Source organism: Trichophyton verrucosum (assembly GCF_000151505.1).
Source record: "Trichophyton verrucosum HKI 0517 chromosome Unknown contig00214_1.f1.exp, whole genome shotgun sequence".
Classification (NCBI taxonomy): domain Eukaryota; kingdom Fungi; phylum Ascomycota; class Eurotiomycetes; order Onygenales; family Arthrodermataceae; genus Trichophyton; species Trichophyton verrucosum.
In genome coordinates, this window is record NW_003315511.1 from 16367 (window position 1) to 32016 (window position 15650).

General features: G+C 48.5%; 5 protein-coding genes across 5 annotated transcripts; 2 read left to right on the forward strand and 3 right to left on the reverse strand.

The window, feature by feature from the left end:
• Nucleotides 1–745: 745 nt before the first annotated feature.
• Nucleotides 746–2717, reverse strand: TRV_02419 (uncharacterized protein; the record flags this gene model as incomplete). Its single annotated transcript, XM_003023389.1, has 6 exons — nucleotides 746–940; nucleotides 1002–1645; nucleotides 1704–1858; nucleotides 1965–2223; nucleotides 2294–2422; nucleotides 2558–2717. 6 exons carry the CDS (start codon nucleotides 2715–2717, stop codon nucleotides 746–748), a joined length of 1542 nt encoding a protein of 513 aa, XP_003023435.1.
• Nucleotides 2718–3307: 590 nt separating this feature from the next.
• On the forward strand, nucleotides 3308–4204 carry TRV_02420 (uncharacterized protein; the record flags this gene model as incomplete). The annotated part of the gene is made up of 2 exons (XM_003023390.1): nucleotides 3308–3363; nucleotides 3427–4204. 2 exons carry the CDS (start codon nucleotides 3308–3310, stop codon nucleotides 4202–4204), a joined length of 834 nt encoding a protein of 277 aa, XP_003023436.1.
• A 386-nt stretch (nucleotides 4205–4590) lies between these two features.
• On the reverse strand, nucleotides 4591–5076 carry TRV_02421 (uncharacterized protein; the record flags this gene model as incomplete). The annotated part of the gene is made up of 1 exon (XM_003023391.1): nucleotides 4591–5076. The coding sequence occupies one exon, from the start codon at nucleotides 5074–5076 to the stop codon at nucleotides 4591–4593; it is 486 nt and encodes a 161-aa protein (XP_003023437.1).
• Nucleotides 5077–7192: 2116 nt separating this feature from the next.
• On the forward strand, nucleotides 7193–8445 carry TRV_02422 (uncharacterized protein; the record flags this gene model as incomplete). Its single annotated transcript, XM_003023392.1, has 4 exons — nucleotides 7193–7319; nucleotides 7380–7467; nucleotides 7523–8128; nucleotides 8205–8445. 4 exons carry the CDS (start codon nucleotides 7193–7195, stop codon nucleotides 8443–8445), a joined length of 1062 nt encoding a protein of 353 aa, XP_003023438.1.
• A 1915-nt stretch (nucleotides 8446–10360) lies between these two features.
• TRV_02423 (uncharacterized protein) lies at nucleotides 10361–14324 on the reverse strand (the record flags this gene model as incomplete). Its single annotated transcript, XM_003023393.1, has 4 exons — nucleotides 10361–10435; nucleotides 10504–10935; nucleotides 10997–11424; nucleotides 11492–14324. 4 exons carry the CDS (start codon nucleotides 14322–14324, stop codon nucleotides 10361–10363), a joined length of 3768 nt encoding a protein of 1255 aa, XP_003023439.1.
• Between the last annotated feature and the right edge of the window lie 1326 nt (nucleotides 14325–15650).

Here is a 15650-nt window from a genome sequence, read left to right on the forward strand (position 1 = left end):
TGTCTTTATAATAGCAATGCAAATATTGTAATATCTTCACGCTTTATTCTTCCTCTAATTTTCTACCTCGTGTGTCAGTATTTAACATATAAGTCTTGCCTCTATCCAGTATACCAATGGATCAGATTTACTTGATAGAAATGTTCCTCGACCCGGTACCTTGTCCTGGTTGCCACAGAGAACCGGAACCCACACCATGCGTGCATTGACTTTGCGATGTGGGAACTGCCCCTGAGCTGGCAGTGATGACTCGAATTAACACGCCAATAGAGGCTGCGGAAGCGTTCTGGATAGGAGTAGAAAGCTTCTCTTGACTGTTGAAGAGAAGCACCAGAGGCAGGAGTTGAGCTGTAAACGGCACTTACGTATACTTAAAACATATTTTAAGCACATGCTGCGGGTTCAGGATTACAATGTATGTCGATGCAGCACTGGATGAGGCTCAAGACTATGAAACATATTCTCCGACGGTGAGAAATTAAGTTACACTCAATTCCTCAGTTTGAATCTGTGTACTTGAAAATGGGTATCGTACAAAGCAGATGATAGGGAATGAGTAAATGGTAACACAACAAATGAAAAGTAATTAGCTAGGTTGGTTTGCATGAAGCTGACAGTGTATATTAACCAATGTATCGAAAGGGCCTGGAAGAAGACGACCGAGAAGTTAACCAGTAGATGATAGGTATAAGTTAGACACAACAATGACCTCAGTGTGCACCTTAAACGGTAGCAAAAATTGAAGCTAAGTGGTTGCGTTAGACCTTGGACTACCACCAGTCTTCTTCATTAGGCCGGCAAAGAAGGTAGCTAGCCCTTCATTACCAAGCTTGCCATCGGTACCTTGACCGATAGGAGGTATGCCGGGAGATGTTGGTCCGCCCGGAGGTGTTGGCGAGACGGAACCACTTCTTGCCGATGCACGGCTAGCTTCTCTCTCCTAGGTGTGGTCATTAGTAGTGTTGAACATATCCTGAAGAAGATATTAAGAAGAACCTTACCTTTAATCTCCGTAGCATGTCATCGGCATCGACTTGGATGCCTCCCATATTAAACTGCACGGGCCCAATATGCTCATTTACCCGGCTCGTATCATCTATGCCCATCATCATGTCTGCGTCCTTAATGACACCACCGCCCTTGCGCATCTGTCTTTCTTGCTTCTCATCCTCTGCTTTAAGCTGTTCAAGTACCTCAACCTGTTCTGTCAGGAATGCCTGGGAATCAACTGTTGTCACTTCAATTTGGCTGCCTTCTGACTGCCTGGCACGAGATATCGATGCAGCGCCTTTGGGATCCTTGATGGTTTGTTCATAAATAGCCACTGCACTGGCTGCGGAATCTGGGTCTTCACGCTCTTGAGCTTCCCCATCATCGCCTGAGCTGGATCGTTTCAGAGATTCTGGTGGCCCTTGTATCTCAACGGACCAACTAGTCCCAACACCCTCGATATTGAAACCTTCCCTGATAATTCTTATCTTACCCCATGAATCCCAATTTGAAGGAACTAATATCTTGTCTCTGTCGATGACATTATGTTTGAGAGATTGTCGTTTTAGGAGTGAATGAATACCGAGTGATGACTGTATCAAACCTTGTAGTGAGTTGGCCAAGAATCGGGTGGTATATATTAATGATGATCCATCTGGTGGGGGAAATTATCAGCAACAGGAAGTATACGGGTAAATTAAAAGGAGACATACGCTTGAGAAGTATCGTTCGCATAAACTGTAAGATGTAGTCGAACTCTTCTTCTCTCCAACCATGATCTTTTTCTAGTTGTTCAATCTTCTCAGCCTGTTTGGTAGAGTCCATGTTAGCACCGGAAGCAGCTTTGATGACGGGATAAACGTACACCCTGACAAACAACACATGTAGGAATGCCCAACCCTTCATCCCACTCGCCAGGGCCTAGGGGTATAGACGATACTGGACCAGATCCTGGGACGTGAGAAGGATCTAACCCTCTCCTACGGTCCTTCCAGTCACTCATAACCTCTTCCATAACAACTTTCGTCTCATCATCCAGTGATATGAGAACTGAGCGCAATAGTCGGACCCATTCTCTCAGTTCTCTAACCCATGTCCAAGGGTTTTCCCAATCCAGAAGAAAAACTATCAACATCTCAGGGACAGTCTTCGGGTTGATCAAAGGTCGGAGGAGGGGAGCGTAAGATGCTGATGGTTCTGAAAGTAGGTAGATTGAAATTCTAGCAAGGATATCTATGGATTCAAGCGCGTATAATTAGCCAACAAATCAAGGAAGTGTTGGAGGGAAATCCCCCTTTCTTACCTTCCTGCTCCGCATCGAGAACGTTCTGGTATGTATATCCGAGCGCAAACTGGTTCGCAATCGGCGGTGCTTTTTGCTTTCGTCGTTCTGCAGGTAGTCCGGACTCAGCGTGATCGGTAGATAATGTTGCTAGAAATTCCCGTTGACTCTCTGGGGTACCACCTGGAATAACACATTATTAAATCCGGCCTGCAAATTCCGTACCAGGTTACTTCGAAGATATATAGAAACATCAACGAAGCTGAGGAGTTTCCCGGTACATACCAAGGACTAGCAGTGTCTTTTCCGGTAACCGCTTCCCACTCGCTCCAGCGTGAAGCATGGATGACCAAAGCTCCTTTTTCCCATCTTTGCTGGCCGGTCGGCCATCGGACCCTCCCTTTGAAGCTGAGATCTGGCTCAACCGCTGTCCTGGTTCAGGCATGCTGGCGCGACCATGCCCTGGTATACAGGTGTCTAAGCTAGGAACGGGAATGGGGTTTCAGGGACAGTCTGCGGAGTGAAACGGCGGAGCAGAGTAATCGTACTCTGGATATTGAGAAGGAGGCCGAATTGACGCCTAAGGAGAGATCGCTGGAGGGTCTTTAGTTGCTGAGAAGGACGTCCTGGTGAACTGATATTTAGGATGTCGGGGATTCAAGTTGAAGATGGAGTTGGTTCTCCTTAACTAGTTTATCCATGCCCCCAGGGGGCGGCCACACACAAGACGCGGTAAGTTCGAGCCAGCGAGGGACCAACTAACAACCGGTTATTCTGTCAGCACGGGGAGGCTTGTCTCTTCTCTCAATATCGTGCCAGACGAAGCTCAAGTATCTTACGTGGAGTTTTGGGCGGTCTTTGGATGTTTTGTTGTTTATCAAGGTGAACCACGTGACCTTTAATTTTGGGCAAAAAGCTTCCGAAGAAGAAAAGAAGCAGAGAAGCTACAACAAGTTTGAAGAAGGTTGATGAAGCTGATTGTAACTGCTATTGTCTTGCTATTCCGAATTTTAGAAGTGTAACTGAAGGTCTAACATGAACGCGATCCGTCAGATTGAAGCTCTGAATAAGAAAGAGCTCGAGAATGCAGTGTAAGACTTCCATTCTATAGCATCTGGACAGCATTGCTAACAGCTGTTTTGCCTCCGGTTTAGGCCCCCAGAAGCTTCCTGGCACGCTGATTACCGTGATACAGCGTATATCTACATCGGAGGCCTTCCGTTTGATATCAGTGAAGGTGACATATTAACAATATTCTCACAATACGGCAATCCAGTGCATTTAAATCTGGTTAGAGATAAAGAGACGGGCAAAAGCCGAGGATTTGCATTTCTTAAATATGAGGACCAACGAAGTACAGATCTAGCGGTTGACAACCTTGGAGGAGCTACAGTGCTAGGTAGAGTGCTCAGAGTGGACCATGTGCGGTATAAGAGACGTGATGACGAAGGAACGGAAGATAATCTCGTGAATGTGGATGAGAATGGGGAGGTGATGGAGTCAGACCGGGATGCAGAGAAGGAGAAGGAGACAGAGAAAAGTAGTCGACGGAGGTCTAGGCGTCATGAATCCGAGGAACGGAGGCCTTCTCGACCGTTATTGAAGGAAGAGGTGGAACTACAACAGCTGATGGATGAACATGACGACGAGGACCCAATGAAGGAGTATCTTATAAAGGAGAAGAAGGAAGAAGTTGAAAATGCATTGGCGCTGGTGAAGGCAAAGAGCAGATCGAGCAGGCAAGATCGAGATCGAGATCGGAGCCGGGATGGCCATAGGACATCCCGTCGCCATCGTCATCATAGGAGGAGGCGCAGTGAAGAACGATCGCGGTCGAGGGAAAGGCGATCACCACATAGGAGTAGGAGGGACGGGTCCAGGGAACGGTCAAGCGAACGAAGACATCGTCGAGAACGACGGGATAGGAGTTGAATTATCTCTATCTTGCTTATTAACATCTAATTATACAACGCGAAGTTTCGCAAACGGCGGACTACCCCCTGAAGAAATCCTAATACGCCGCTTCTCTGTGGATTCATCTACGCGTAAGGGCAAGTCAATATGTTCTTGTGTTTGAGTCAGCCAAACCTCAGAGCTGGAGGATGCCAGGCCCTTGTGCCGAACCACGGGCGAATGCATTGACTCAGTTCTCTGCGGTAGGGTTCGATTGGGAATATGACTGTCAATGATTAAACCTGTTCCAAAAATAATAGGAACTGTCTGCCTGGGTTAGATGATGTTTTCCTTTGTTCTGCGAGTATAAGTATGGGTCGAAATTGCGAATCTCGATTTGCTGGATCAAAACAAGGCGCGGTCTTTCAGCTTCCGAGATATCGTTTCCACCCAGCTCTAAGACACTGCCGGGTCCCGTCACTCGCCTCTTGAAGAACGAAACGTTCCCATCTACCGGCTTTGCCAGCTCCTAGCACCAGCAGTGATTTATCGCTCGTCCAGCCAATTATTCCCTTTGAAGGCCGCTCAGAAGGCGCACCTGGTGGCGGAATGTAGTTGGAGCCAAGTGGTTCTTCGCCAATATCAAATCTTGCACTGGCAAATGAGTAGACGTCTGAGAAGACACGGGGAAGGAAAGGCAGTTTGCTTATTATCCCCCATCCCCGATTTGTTGATTCCTCCAGGGGGGCGGTTGCCGGTGCGTCGTCTGTTTCCTGTCCATTTCTGGCATGTGGGATATCAAATATGTGTAGAGTTGCCTTATCAGATGTGACGGCAAGAAGTGTATTCGATGGAGATATTGCTAGAGAGAATATCTCCGCTGGATCAAGACCTCTTCGAAGCTCAGCCATCTTCGCCCCATTGCTAGTAGCGAATAGTCTAATAATTGTCCCCTGTAAGCCGGGTTAGCGGATATTATTTTTGGCGATGGGTAACTATGGCATAAATACTGTTTGACTGGCGGTGGCGAGCACCGCTCCATCACCGCTGAACGTCATTGCGCTCAGGGGTGATGTATGAGCCGGAAGAATGCTAACGTTCCCTGTATCTAATTTGATCAATTGAACCTGTCCTGCGGATCGGCCGGGGACAGCAATATGTGTCTCTCCAAGGCAGACAAGGCCATGTGGGTTCTCTCCAGTCTCGTAGACTGCTATCTTCTTAGGTGGGACTGAAAAGGCGTAGAGATGGACACAGTCATAAAGAGCAACAGCTATGCGAGACTTTGTGATGCGCACTCGCAGAATCGAGGTGCGAAATTCAAGAGTCATGGCAGCGACTTGTTTTGCATCATCCCATATTATTACCTACTGGAAGTGAGTATTCAAACATAGAGAACAAAGCAAAGATGTAGATACCTTGTTTTGGGGGAACTTGGGGGTGTGGCCTCCCCCAACGAGGGCCAGGTAGTTGGACTGTCCAACCATCTCAACTATGCCCACTCCCGCGTTGAAGTCTGAGAATATTATGAGTAAATCATTCACCGTTAGAGACAGTGTCAAGAGGCCCTACCTCTGGATACCTTGAGCTCGCAGGGATCCGAGTTGAATACTATACGGGGCATGTTAGTCTATGTTTACCTACAGCCTTCTAACGTGCATAGAACAACAAGACCAGCTTACCGCAGAACCCGGAGTTCAGTCCAACGGAGAAACAGCTGCTGTCACTGTTGAATGAGGCCGTCAACGACACCGGGCCCCCAGAGGTATCGATCATCTCTCTTGTATTCATGGTTGTTGGTTTGGTCGACCCCAGCTACCAAGCTACAAACCGATCAAAGAACCGCCTCCAAAAGCTATACACCCACCCAACAACCTTCCTGCGCGTTGAAATCCTAGTCACTGGCGCTCAAGTGAACTATCTTATTCACAGACTGAGGTTGCTGAATGTTTGGGGGGTCTTAAGGCAAATAAATATATTTTATATAACATCATCGTTCACTTTGAACCAAACATAAAACGCCATCAGTAAGGCCATCGCCGGGTCACATGACAGGGTCACCCAGCGTCCTTCTGCTGCTTCTCAGCTCTTTCCGTCACTTGCGGGCGCAAACCAGCCCATCGTTGGAGGGTGATTCCGTCTCCCCGCCATCGCTTCTACCCAGCGGCCCAACTAGCAAACCGCCCGTGGCTTCACTCTTGTCTCCATGTGAGTAGAAAAAAAAAAAAAAAATAGGGGCGGAAAAAGGGGCAAGGAAAAAAAAAAAGAAAATTACCGAAAATACAAACGCCCGTAATCTCTAGTAGTGGTGCACAGGCGACGTATGGAGATTACGCACAGGGGCTGTATTGATAGCGTATGAAGATTCCTTTCTGGCCAATGGAAATGTGCGATATTAGCCAAAGTTACAGTACACCCGCAGACAGTGTACTTGCCGATACGGTGGGTGACGGTACGGTAACTCCACGTGATTCAACCCCCTAAAGTTGCCCTTGGCCGCAGTTTGTTAATTTACCTCTTTTACTCCTGCCTCAACGCCCAAGAAAGACACTCGCTTCTCCCCCTGCTGAACGACGAGACCAACATCCAGCGCTGTCTCTTGCGTCCGCTTCTTTCTCCTGCGCCGGTGACTGTCTGCCTGCTGCTCGCCTTCTTCAGCTCAGCTCCCGGATCCCTTCTTAAGACTCTTGCTTCTCCAGGCCACCAAGGGACAACTGCCTATCAATACCTCAAACCCCCGAGTCCATCACCATGTCAGCCCCAAACAACGTACGTGCCCTTTTTCTCCACGGTATCCTTGCGCTGAGTCCGGTCCATACGGGCCTCTTATGCGTGTATACTGGACCCTCTATGGCTGAAAGTGTGAGATTTTTGCTGACCCGGCGGGCAATAGATCAGAATCCGTAAGAAGAAGAATGTCAAGAAGGGCATTCAATTTAGTTTGATGGTCTGTGGTGCGAGCGGAACTGGTACGTCTTGTCATTGCCATTGATTATAATCGCCGCTATGAGCTCTTAGCTGATGCCAATGGCTACAGGTCGCACCACCTTCGTCAACACTCTATGCGGCAAGCAGGTCCTTCAGGGGAAAGACGCCGATGACGCCCAGACCGCTCACCTCGAGGAGGGCGTTCGCATAAAACCAGTTACTGTTGGTATGGATACCCAAAACTACGATGGCGGCTTGACAGGATGCTGACTCAATTTGAAAATAGAGCTAGAACTCGACGAGGAGGGTACTCGCATTTCTCTCACCATTGTCGACACCCCCGGATTCGGTGACCAGATCAACAACGAAGAAAGGTATAGCAGTCCATTCTTTTACAGTGATTACATGCAAACAACTAACACCGGCTAGCTTCTCGGAAATCGTTGGATACCTCGAACGCCAATATGATGACATTTTGGCTGAGGAGTCAAGAATCAAGCGTAACCCTAGATTCCGTGACAACCGTGTCCACGCTCTGCTTTACTTCATCACACCAACTGGCCACGGCCTCCGAGAGCTTGACATTGAGCTCATGAAGCGCCTCTCCCCACGTGTCAACGTTATCCCCGTCATCGGCAAGGCCGACTCTTTCACACCGGCTGAGCTTGCGGAGTCAAAGAAGCTTATCATGGAGGATATCGAACATTACCGTATCCCCGTCTACAACTTCCCATACGACATTGAAGAAGATGACGAAGACACCGTGCAAGAGAACGAGGAATACCGGTCACTCATGCCCTTCGCCATCGTTGGTTCCGAGGACGTTCTTGAGATCGGTGGTCGCAAGGTACGGGCCAGACAGTACCCGTGGGGTGTTGTAGAGGTCGAGAACCAGCGCCACTCCGACTTCCTGGCTGTCCGCAGTGCTCTCCTCCACAGTCATTTGGCCGATCTCAAGGAAATCACCCATGACTTCCTGTACGAAAACTACCGTACCGAGAAGCTCAGTAAGAGCGTCGAAGGAGGTGCTTCTGCGTATGTTTCCCACACTTTCCTTATATACTTTACTGGTTGTTGCTTGGCCCTTATGCTAATGACATTTTAATTTTAGTTCTCATGACTCTACCATGAACCCTGAAGACTTGGCTTCCCAGTCTGTCCGCCTCAAGGAAGAACAGCTCCGCCGAGAAGAAGAGAAGCTGCGTGAAATCGAGCTCAAGGTGCAGCGTGAGATTAACGAGAAACGACAGGAGCTTCTGGCCCGTGAGAGCCAGCTGAGAGAAATCGAAGCCCGCATGCAGCGTGAACAAGCTGCCCAGCAGAGCCAGGATCCTAACGGAGACGCGGCATAAGCAAAACTTCCTGCCAAGATACGAAGCTAAGCAGCTAGGAGGAAGTAAATAGCTGATACTTGCGCCGTTTGATACTGCGGTTAGAACGTTTTTCTTTTTTGATATTCGGAATGGGGGTCGCACACTCTCATACACGGAGTGCGCAAAAAGGAGGAATGATCCCAAAGTTGTGCGAGCTGAGGGGATATAAAAGAATAATGGGAAGTAAATGTCATGCTTGGAGAGGGAGACTCGCCTTTTTACACCAGCCATTAGAGTGCACATTTCCCTGTTGTCGCTCATTTTTTTACATGCCTTCTTCGTTTTATCCTCATGTATACCTCAAATCCTAACCAACCTCCACTCCCTAGCTTTCACTTTTCCTTTTTTTTTCTCCCCCTGGCACCCTTTCGCTTCTCTCCTTGTGTTCCTATCTGCAGTTTCTTACTTACCTTTCCTCGGCTATTACGTCCCTATCTTGCTTTGCTTGAACTTCAGCACTCCTCCCAACTTGCCAAGTCGGGGTACCCCCCCTATCCAGCCCGTCGCCCCTTTATTTTATCTTATGCCCTCTATTATTTCTCCTGATGCAACCACCGCCCGCCATTCTTCCATACCCGGTTACCGCGCGTGTTTTTCTTTGACCTCTTACTATTTTAAAGAACAAGAAGAGTATTTAATTAATGGTTATTTAATCCTATGCTCCCCTTCCAACTTGTTGTACAGTCTGCTGGCCTGATTCTGAATTGACCAGGCGCATCCTGGCCACGTAAAGTGCAGGAGAGGAGATTAAATTTTTTTTTTCTTTCTCCCACGCATGAGCAAGCCCGTTTCGCTTCCGATATCAATCCGTGTCGTTTCAGCTGGATTCTAAACATGGCTTTTTCTGTACGACTCTAATAGCAGTTTGAACCCGTTGTCGTTCGTTGCTGTTGGTCCGAATCCCGTTGCCACGATTCATGTACTACCTACGTCGCAAAGCTGAGGAGCAAGGAGGCAAAGTGAAAAAAAAAACATTGAGAATATGATAACAAACTAACTAGCTAATCTATACAATCTAATTAACATACGTAGGTAGAAGCAAGGAAGCTACGGACAATGAGGAAACAGACATGATAGGGAGAGCATCAAAATCCTATCCACAACTTGCTAGTTTGATTGATTGATTGACTGCTTGCCAGAAGAGAAGGGGTATCTCAAGAGTTGCATGACGAGCCTTATGAGAACATTCGCGAATCATTCCGTATGTGAAGAGAAGTGAAATGAAGAAAAGAAGAAAAGTAAAGAGAATAAAAGAAACTAACATAAAAGAAATCAAGAGAAGAAGAGGGGGAAAGTAGGTAGATATGTAATTAAAATATTTCAAATATAGAAGAAAGTCGAAGACGTGAGAATGAAGCGGGATGGAGAGGAAGAAAAAATACAGTAGAAGAGGAGAAGAAGACGGCGCCAGGTTGATACGATAACCTATGTAAGTAGTTGGGATGAATTAATGGTTGGTGCACGCCTGGAGGTAGTAGTGGTTAGGAGGCTAGCGGACATGGTATAGAAGGTCAGAGACATGGATGGGAAAGGCTTTTTCATCGAGGTAGTAGGAGGTATATGGTATGGTTTTGGATTTTGTCGTGGTTAGGGTGGCATCATCATCAGAAACAGGAGGAGGTGCGAACGGAGGAGTGACATCAGGCATTATGCCCATTCTGCTCATGGGTGAGAATGGGCCGGCTAAGGATTAGAAGGCAGGTGCATAAACGCTCGAGGATTTGGAAAATTTGAACGCCGTATAGGACAAGTTGAAGAAAAGGCAGTAAGTAGCTTCAAATGCTCTCAAAAAGATGGAAAGAAGCTGGACGAAGATATCCCGTTACTCCCATGGTGTTGATTATGTGTTGTTTTTCGTTATTCCTTGGTGTATTTGCAATCCTGTTTTTCTCGTTTATGCTGGTTTGTTCCAAAAGTCAAGGCTGGTGACGACATCTTCTCCATTTTCATCTTCGTAGGCATAGATTATCTGTGACAGGCTGGTTAGTAAAGATTTGACTAAAGTCGTGGTAGATGAAAGGATAGAGTGAGACAAACCTCTCGAGTAGAAGAATGCAGCATACGAATATTTCGTCCTGTCATAACGTGTACCAATTCACTGGTTTCAAGATGCCGGATTTCAATGAAGCTGGGCTCAAATGCTAGGATGTATGGATAAGATAGGGCGAATGCAGTAGGGTTGCCTTCCCAGGCAATTCGCCAGTCTGGACGGGCTCGCCATCCGTTACGGTTGACGAAGAAGGAGAAGTCAGAGTAATTGAGCAAGAATTCACCGTTTAGTCGTTCGATGTGGATGGGCTTCACGTTTTCTTTTCTTGCAACGAAATCCAGCGACGTGTCTGCTTGGTCGAGGAGGGATTGTCTCTCAGTGGTTTCTAGACTGACCACTTCGAAGCCACGAGAACAACCGACACAGAGAGTTGAGCGTAAGAAATGAACCGAAGATGATTCAGCGGGGATGTAAAATTCCTGAAATAGATTAGTTAGCGATTGTATTGGAGGCAATGAGGAAATAATCAGGATTAAGTACCTTAAAGGGTTTCAAAGCATCCTGACCGGTCTGGAACATCTTGCTGAGGGGTTTCTTCTTGCCCTTGGCCAAATTCTCCATAGGCTCGAAGACTTTTATGGTCGTTGATAAAGTCGAGGTCTTCACGGAGCACACCAGGTGTCTTCCGAGACCAATACCAGATTTGAAGAAATTAGCGTGACCCTGAATCTTTTTGGGCCGCCGGACCATGGCGCTCTGGTTATCGCTTGTATCTAACGCCTCAAGCGGGTAAGAGCTAAGTGTCTTGTTGGCAAGAACAAGCAGCAGCTGGTATTCTTCCAAGGTATCAATCTGGGTTACCGCATTGGCTTCAAGGACACGCTTTGGAGTTGCAGATTTGTCTTTTGGCCAGCGTTCAGACACATAGATACCATTATCAGTTCCATATACAAGCTTGCGGCCACCATCTGCATAGTTGTCATGTTAGTGGAAGCCTAACGTAAATCCATGAGAAAAGCGAACACAGGTACGTACCAATTGGAACCAAACAGTTGATTCTATTGACAGCGCTAAAGAAGCCCTCGCAAAGGATGGTCTTGGAATAGAAGTTACTATTTCGCTCCCGCAGTTTTCTCTTTTGCTCTTCGACCAATTCGATGAACCGTTTCCGCTGAGTTTGGGAGGTTGCGTGTAAAGTTATCTCATAACCCCCTTTACCTAAGTGACGGAAGGTAACAGGCAGCCCTTCCTTGGACGAAGCTGGAGTAGCGCTGGCTGTTCTGGTTCCTGGAATCAGGCCACCGGCAGTAGGACGTTTATGAATGCCAAGTTTAGGTAGCACTTCTTCCATTTGGGTTATGACGAGAAGCTCAAGCGGGATAGGCTTCCGATATACCCTATACTCTTCTCGTTTATTCACAGGTTTTATGCGAACAAGGAGGACAGAGTGGTCAAACAGGTAGGCTGTAACTTCTGCAGAGTCGGTTGGACCCTTCTTGAATGCCATCTTGATCAACATCACTCGGTTCTCCTCAGTAAGCTTCAGATCAACGTAATCGCCCGGGGTGAATTTCAAAGCAGAATTCAGTTGCACAAGGTTGAAGTGGTTCTCTGCTTTTCCACTCTCTGTGTTCACTCGAGAAAGGAAGTCTCGAATAAGAACAATGGCCTTGGGGATATCCTCCTTATCCGGGCTATCGTCGGCAGTGTATTTAGCCACACCTTCAAGAAGAAGTGGATATCTCGCCAATCGGGTGGTGGGTTTGGTAAGGTAACCGTTCAGTTCGAGTTTTCGAGACTCCTTCAGGCGCTCTGTCTCCTCAACGAATTTGGCAAACGCAGGGTTCGAGGACCTCTCCTTTTCAAATTCATACTTTCCGTGAAGCTGGTTTGCGCCGTATCTAATGAAGGGATCGAATCTAGGGACGAATTGAAGAAAAATATCACCGATGGTTTTCACAACGGGGGTTTCCTTTTGTCGGGCGTTGAGCGCTTCACTTAATTTAGAGTTGACGCTCAAAACCTCCAGACAGTTACCAAACACAGTTCGGATAAACTTCTCTCGGCGATGCTCAGGGATAGGGGAAAGGCTAGGGTTGTTGGGAGATCGTAGAGGGCGCATCCAGAAGTCTCTCAAGTATTCCAAGTCCTTAACGAAGTCACGTTCGGTATACATCATCTCGAAGATGATTTCTTGTCGCTTCTTCTCACGGTCCTCAAGACTGTCGGCTACTTCCTTGGGTACCATGTTGATCCAAAGTTTCTGATCGTCATTGTCCTCATGGTCATGAAGACTTCCCTTGGAGGCAGATGGTCTCAGTCCCGGCTGTGGCTTGAGGTTCAACCTTGCTTGTTGCTCCAACCGTCGCGGGCAAGCAATCGAATAACAAAGTTGGTCTCTGGTACAAGTAGGAGAATAACACTCAGTCAAGAGCGTAAATACTCCGTTGACATCGTTTACAGGTGACTCTTCACCCAGGGTTTCCCTAAACTGATAGAGTTCACCTGGAGCATCTCGTAATCGATGGTCATACGTGACATCATGGAAGAGTTTTTGAGCATCTAGAGCCCGACCAAGAAGGAGAGCTAGGTTGCGGTCTGTTGTCTTAATAATGTAGGATATCAAGTCAACAGCCTCTGCGCCTGTAAAGGCGTTAGTGTAGGCTAGGTCGTTTTTAATACGCTCGCCAACAGCAATCCGCTCTCTAAAGACAGCAGCTACTCGAGATAGGAGAGCTGGGTAGGCGAGCGGCGTTCTGCGGTGCACGTTGTTTGGTGGAGGCGCTCCAGCCATGGAGGAATTAGGGGATTTGGCGGCGACAGGTTTTTGCAAACTGTTGTTGCGTTCAGGAGCGATGGTTGATGCCATGGATAAAGTACGTGAATTAACAGAGCTTTCACTGGGATGTCGCACTCGCAATTGTAGATCTTGCTGTGAGGGTAGCACATGATGTCCAGAGTGCGAGGGAACCAGTGGCTCATCTATGGTGGGTTGTATTGATACTGGTGATTCTGAATAATGGCGGTCCATACCTCCAGCCCGTTCCCGTTCTAGACCCGACTCTCGTCTCCTATTCGGTACAACTCTTCCGGAACTGATGGTTTGGGCGTGGTCGCGGTCTGCCGAGTAAGAACTCATCGACATGGCTCGTTCGTTATCGTGCCTTTCTGGAACGATACGGCCCTGTGCGGTTCTAGAACCCATTGAATGGTACGACGGTTGGCGGAAAGCATTGACAGGGGTCGGGGGGAACTGTGACTGCGGCGATTGGTATGAAGGAGGCCCTCCTAGTCTAGCCATTGAACGGGACCGATATTGATCTGAGTTGAGAGCTGGAGGAGGCAAGGGGCGTCCGTGCGGATTTTGCTGTTGGAACTGAGGAGGCATGGGTCCTGGGCGGGAGTCTAGTCGTTGAGGGTGAGGGTACTGAGGCCGACCAGGGTAAGGCCGTTGCTGCATACCAGGAGGGTATTGCTGCGGGTTCTGAGGCGGCATAGGACGTTGTTGATGATGGGGAGGTGGCGGTGCGCGTTGTTGTGGGGGAGGACCCGAGCCGTTAGGTTGTTGCCATTGAGAGTTTTGATATCCCGCCTGCGGATTCGGCGGGTATCCCCCACGAGACTGTCGCATAGGAGGAGGCGGCCCTCGAGATTGGGCGTACGGGTCTGACTGGTGAGAGGTCATTGTATGGGCGCGTTCCTGGTTAAATTGCGGAGAGTGCGATGTCATCGTCTGAGACCTGCCTGGGGGCGGCGTTCCTCCGAAAATTTCTGAGAATGCAGCATCTCGCTGGAAGGAAGAAGAAGCAGGGCCACGAGAGGCTCCAGGCCGGTAACCTCGTCCTTGCTGGGCTCCCAGATCCGCCATGGTAGATATGCCTCTCTCTCACACACAGGCTCACACGCACACACGCCTCTTATGTAAGTATGAAATAGCCCTCGGATATAAAAGCTGGGGTTCGGGTTTGACGTATTCGGTGTGATTTGAGTACTGCCGAGTCTGTCGGTAGGAAGGCCTGTCAACTTATTCGCTTCGTAGTAACATCCAAATTGGAGGCCAAAAAAGAAAAAGAAAAAGCAAAAAAGAGAGAAGAAGAGTGACTGCGAGTTTGTGGTGGTCAGCTCCCCTTCATTCTCCGAGTAGCTCAACCACGCAAGTCAAACGGTGACCGAGCGACAAGACGACGCAAAAGGAGAACGTCCACGCGAGCTCTATCCAGCAAAGAGGAGCAAGACAAGCGCTCTTTACTGAGGACAGCAGGGCGATGGCTTCGGCAGGGGAGCAAAAGCTGCGTGTCTTTTGCTGGGGGAGTTAGATAGGGATCCCCTCAATGCCCTCCAGACAGAGGAAAACTCGGAGGTCCCGGTGCAGGAGGACAATGCCGGGCCAGCAGCAAGCTGTGAGCGGAGGTGAAGACGTCGACGGAGTAGCTCTGATGGTCGAGCAGCGTGCACGAAGGAGGCAGACGAAGATGTCGTTGAGCCGCGAGTTGAAGATGTTTCTTCTTCGTCTTTTTGGATGTTCGACCTTGACCTCACGAAGCAGGCAGCCGAAAGGGGTTTAGCCCGGTATTTGCGGTAACTTATAGTACAGGACGCCCCCGATGTGCCGACGCAGCGGGTTCTGCGGCAGATAATTGTTCAGCCGCCAGGAGGCGAGGAAGTAGCAGCGGCAGCGAAGATGCCCCAGCAGCCTAAAAAAAATAAATCCAAGTGAAGGCACAGTGAATGCACAAGCGTGTGCTGCGTCCCTTGCGGCTGTACGGCGGCTGTATTTAGTGTATTCACGTGACCTGGATCCTGATTGGGTCTTGAATCTCAATCTTTCGAACATCCAAAAGACGACGAGGAGAGATAAACAAGATCTGAGAAAGCTAGGAAAGAGACCGCAGGAGAACGAGCCAGCGGACACTTCATTGCGAGATAGAAAGGCACCCTGTCCAGCGAGAGATCAGAGCAGAGCAGAGCAGACGAGGACGAACACGAAGCAGACTCGCTGACGATAAACAAGAGCTACTACAGCTGCCTACCGGAACTCATCATCCCAGACGGTGGGTGAGAGGACCGCCTTCGATCGCGAACAAGATACAGCCAGGAGCTGCAGACACAATGGCAGAGAGCGAGCTTGCTCCCAAGTTTGCCCCCTTTATCGGGATGGTTAGTTCTAGTTCCCTGTTGCTGTTGGATGGCCGGG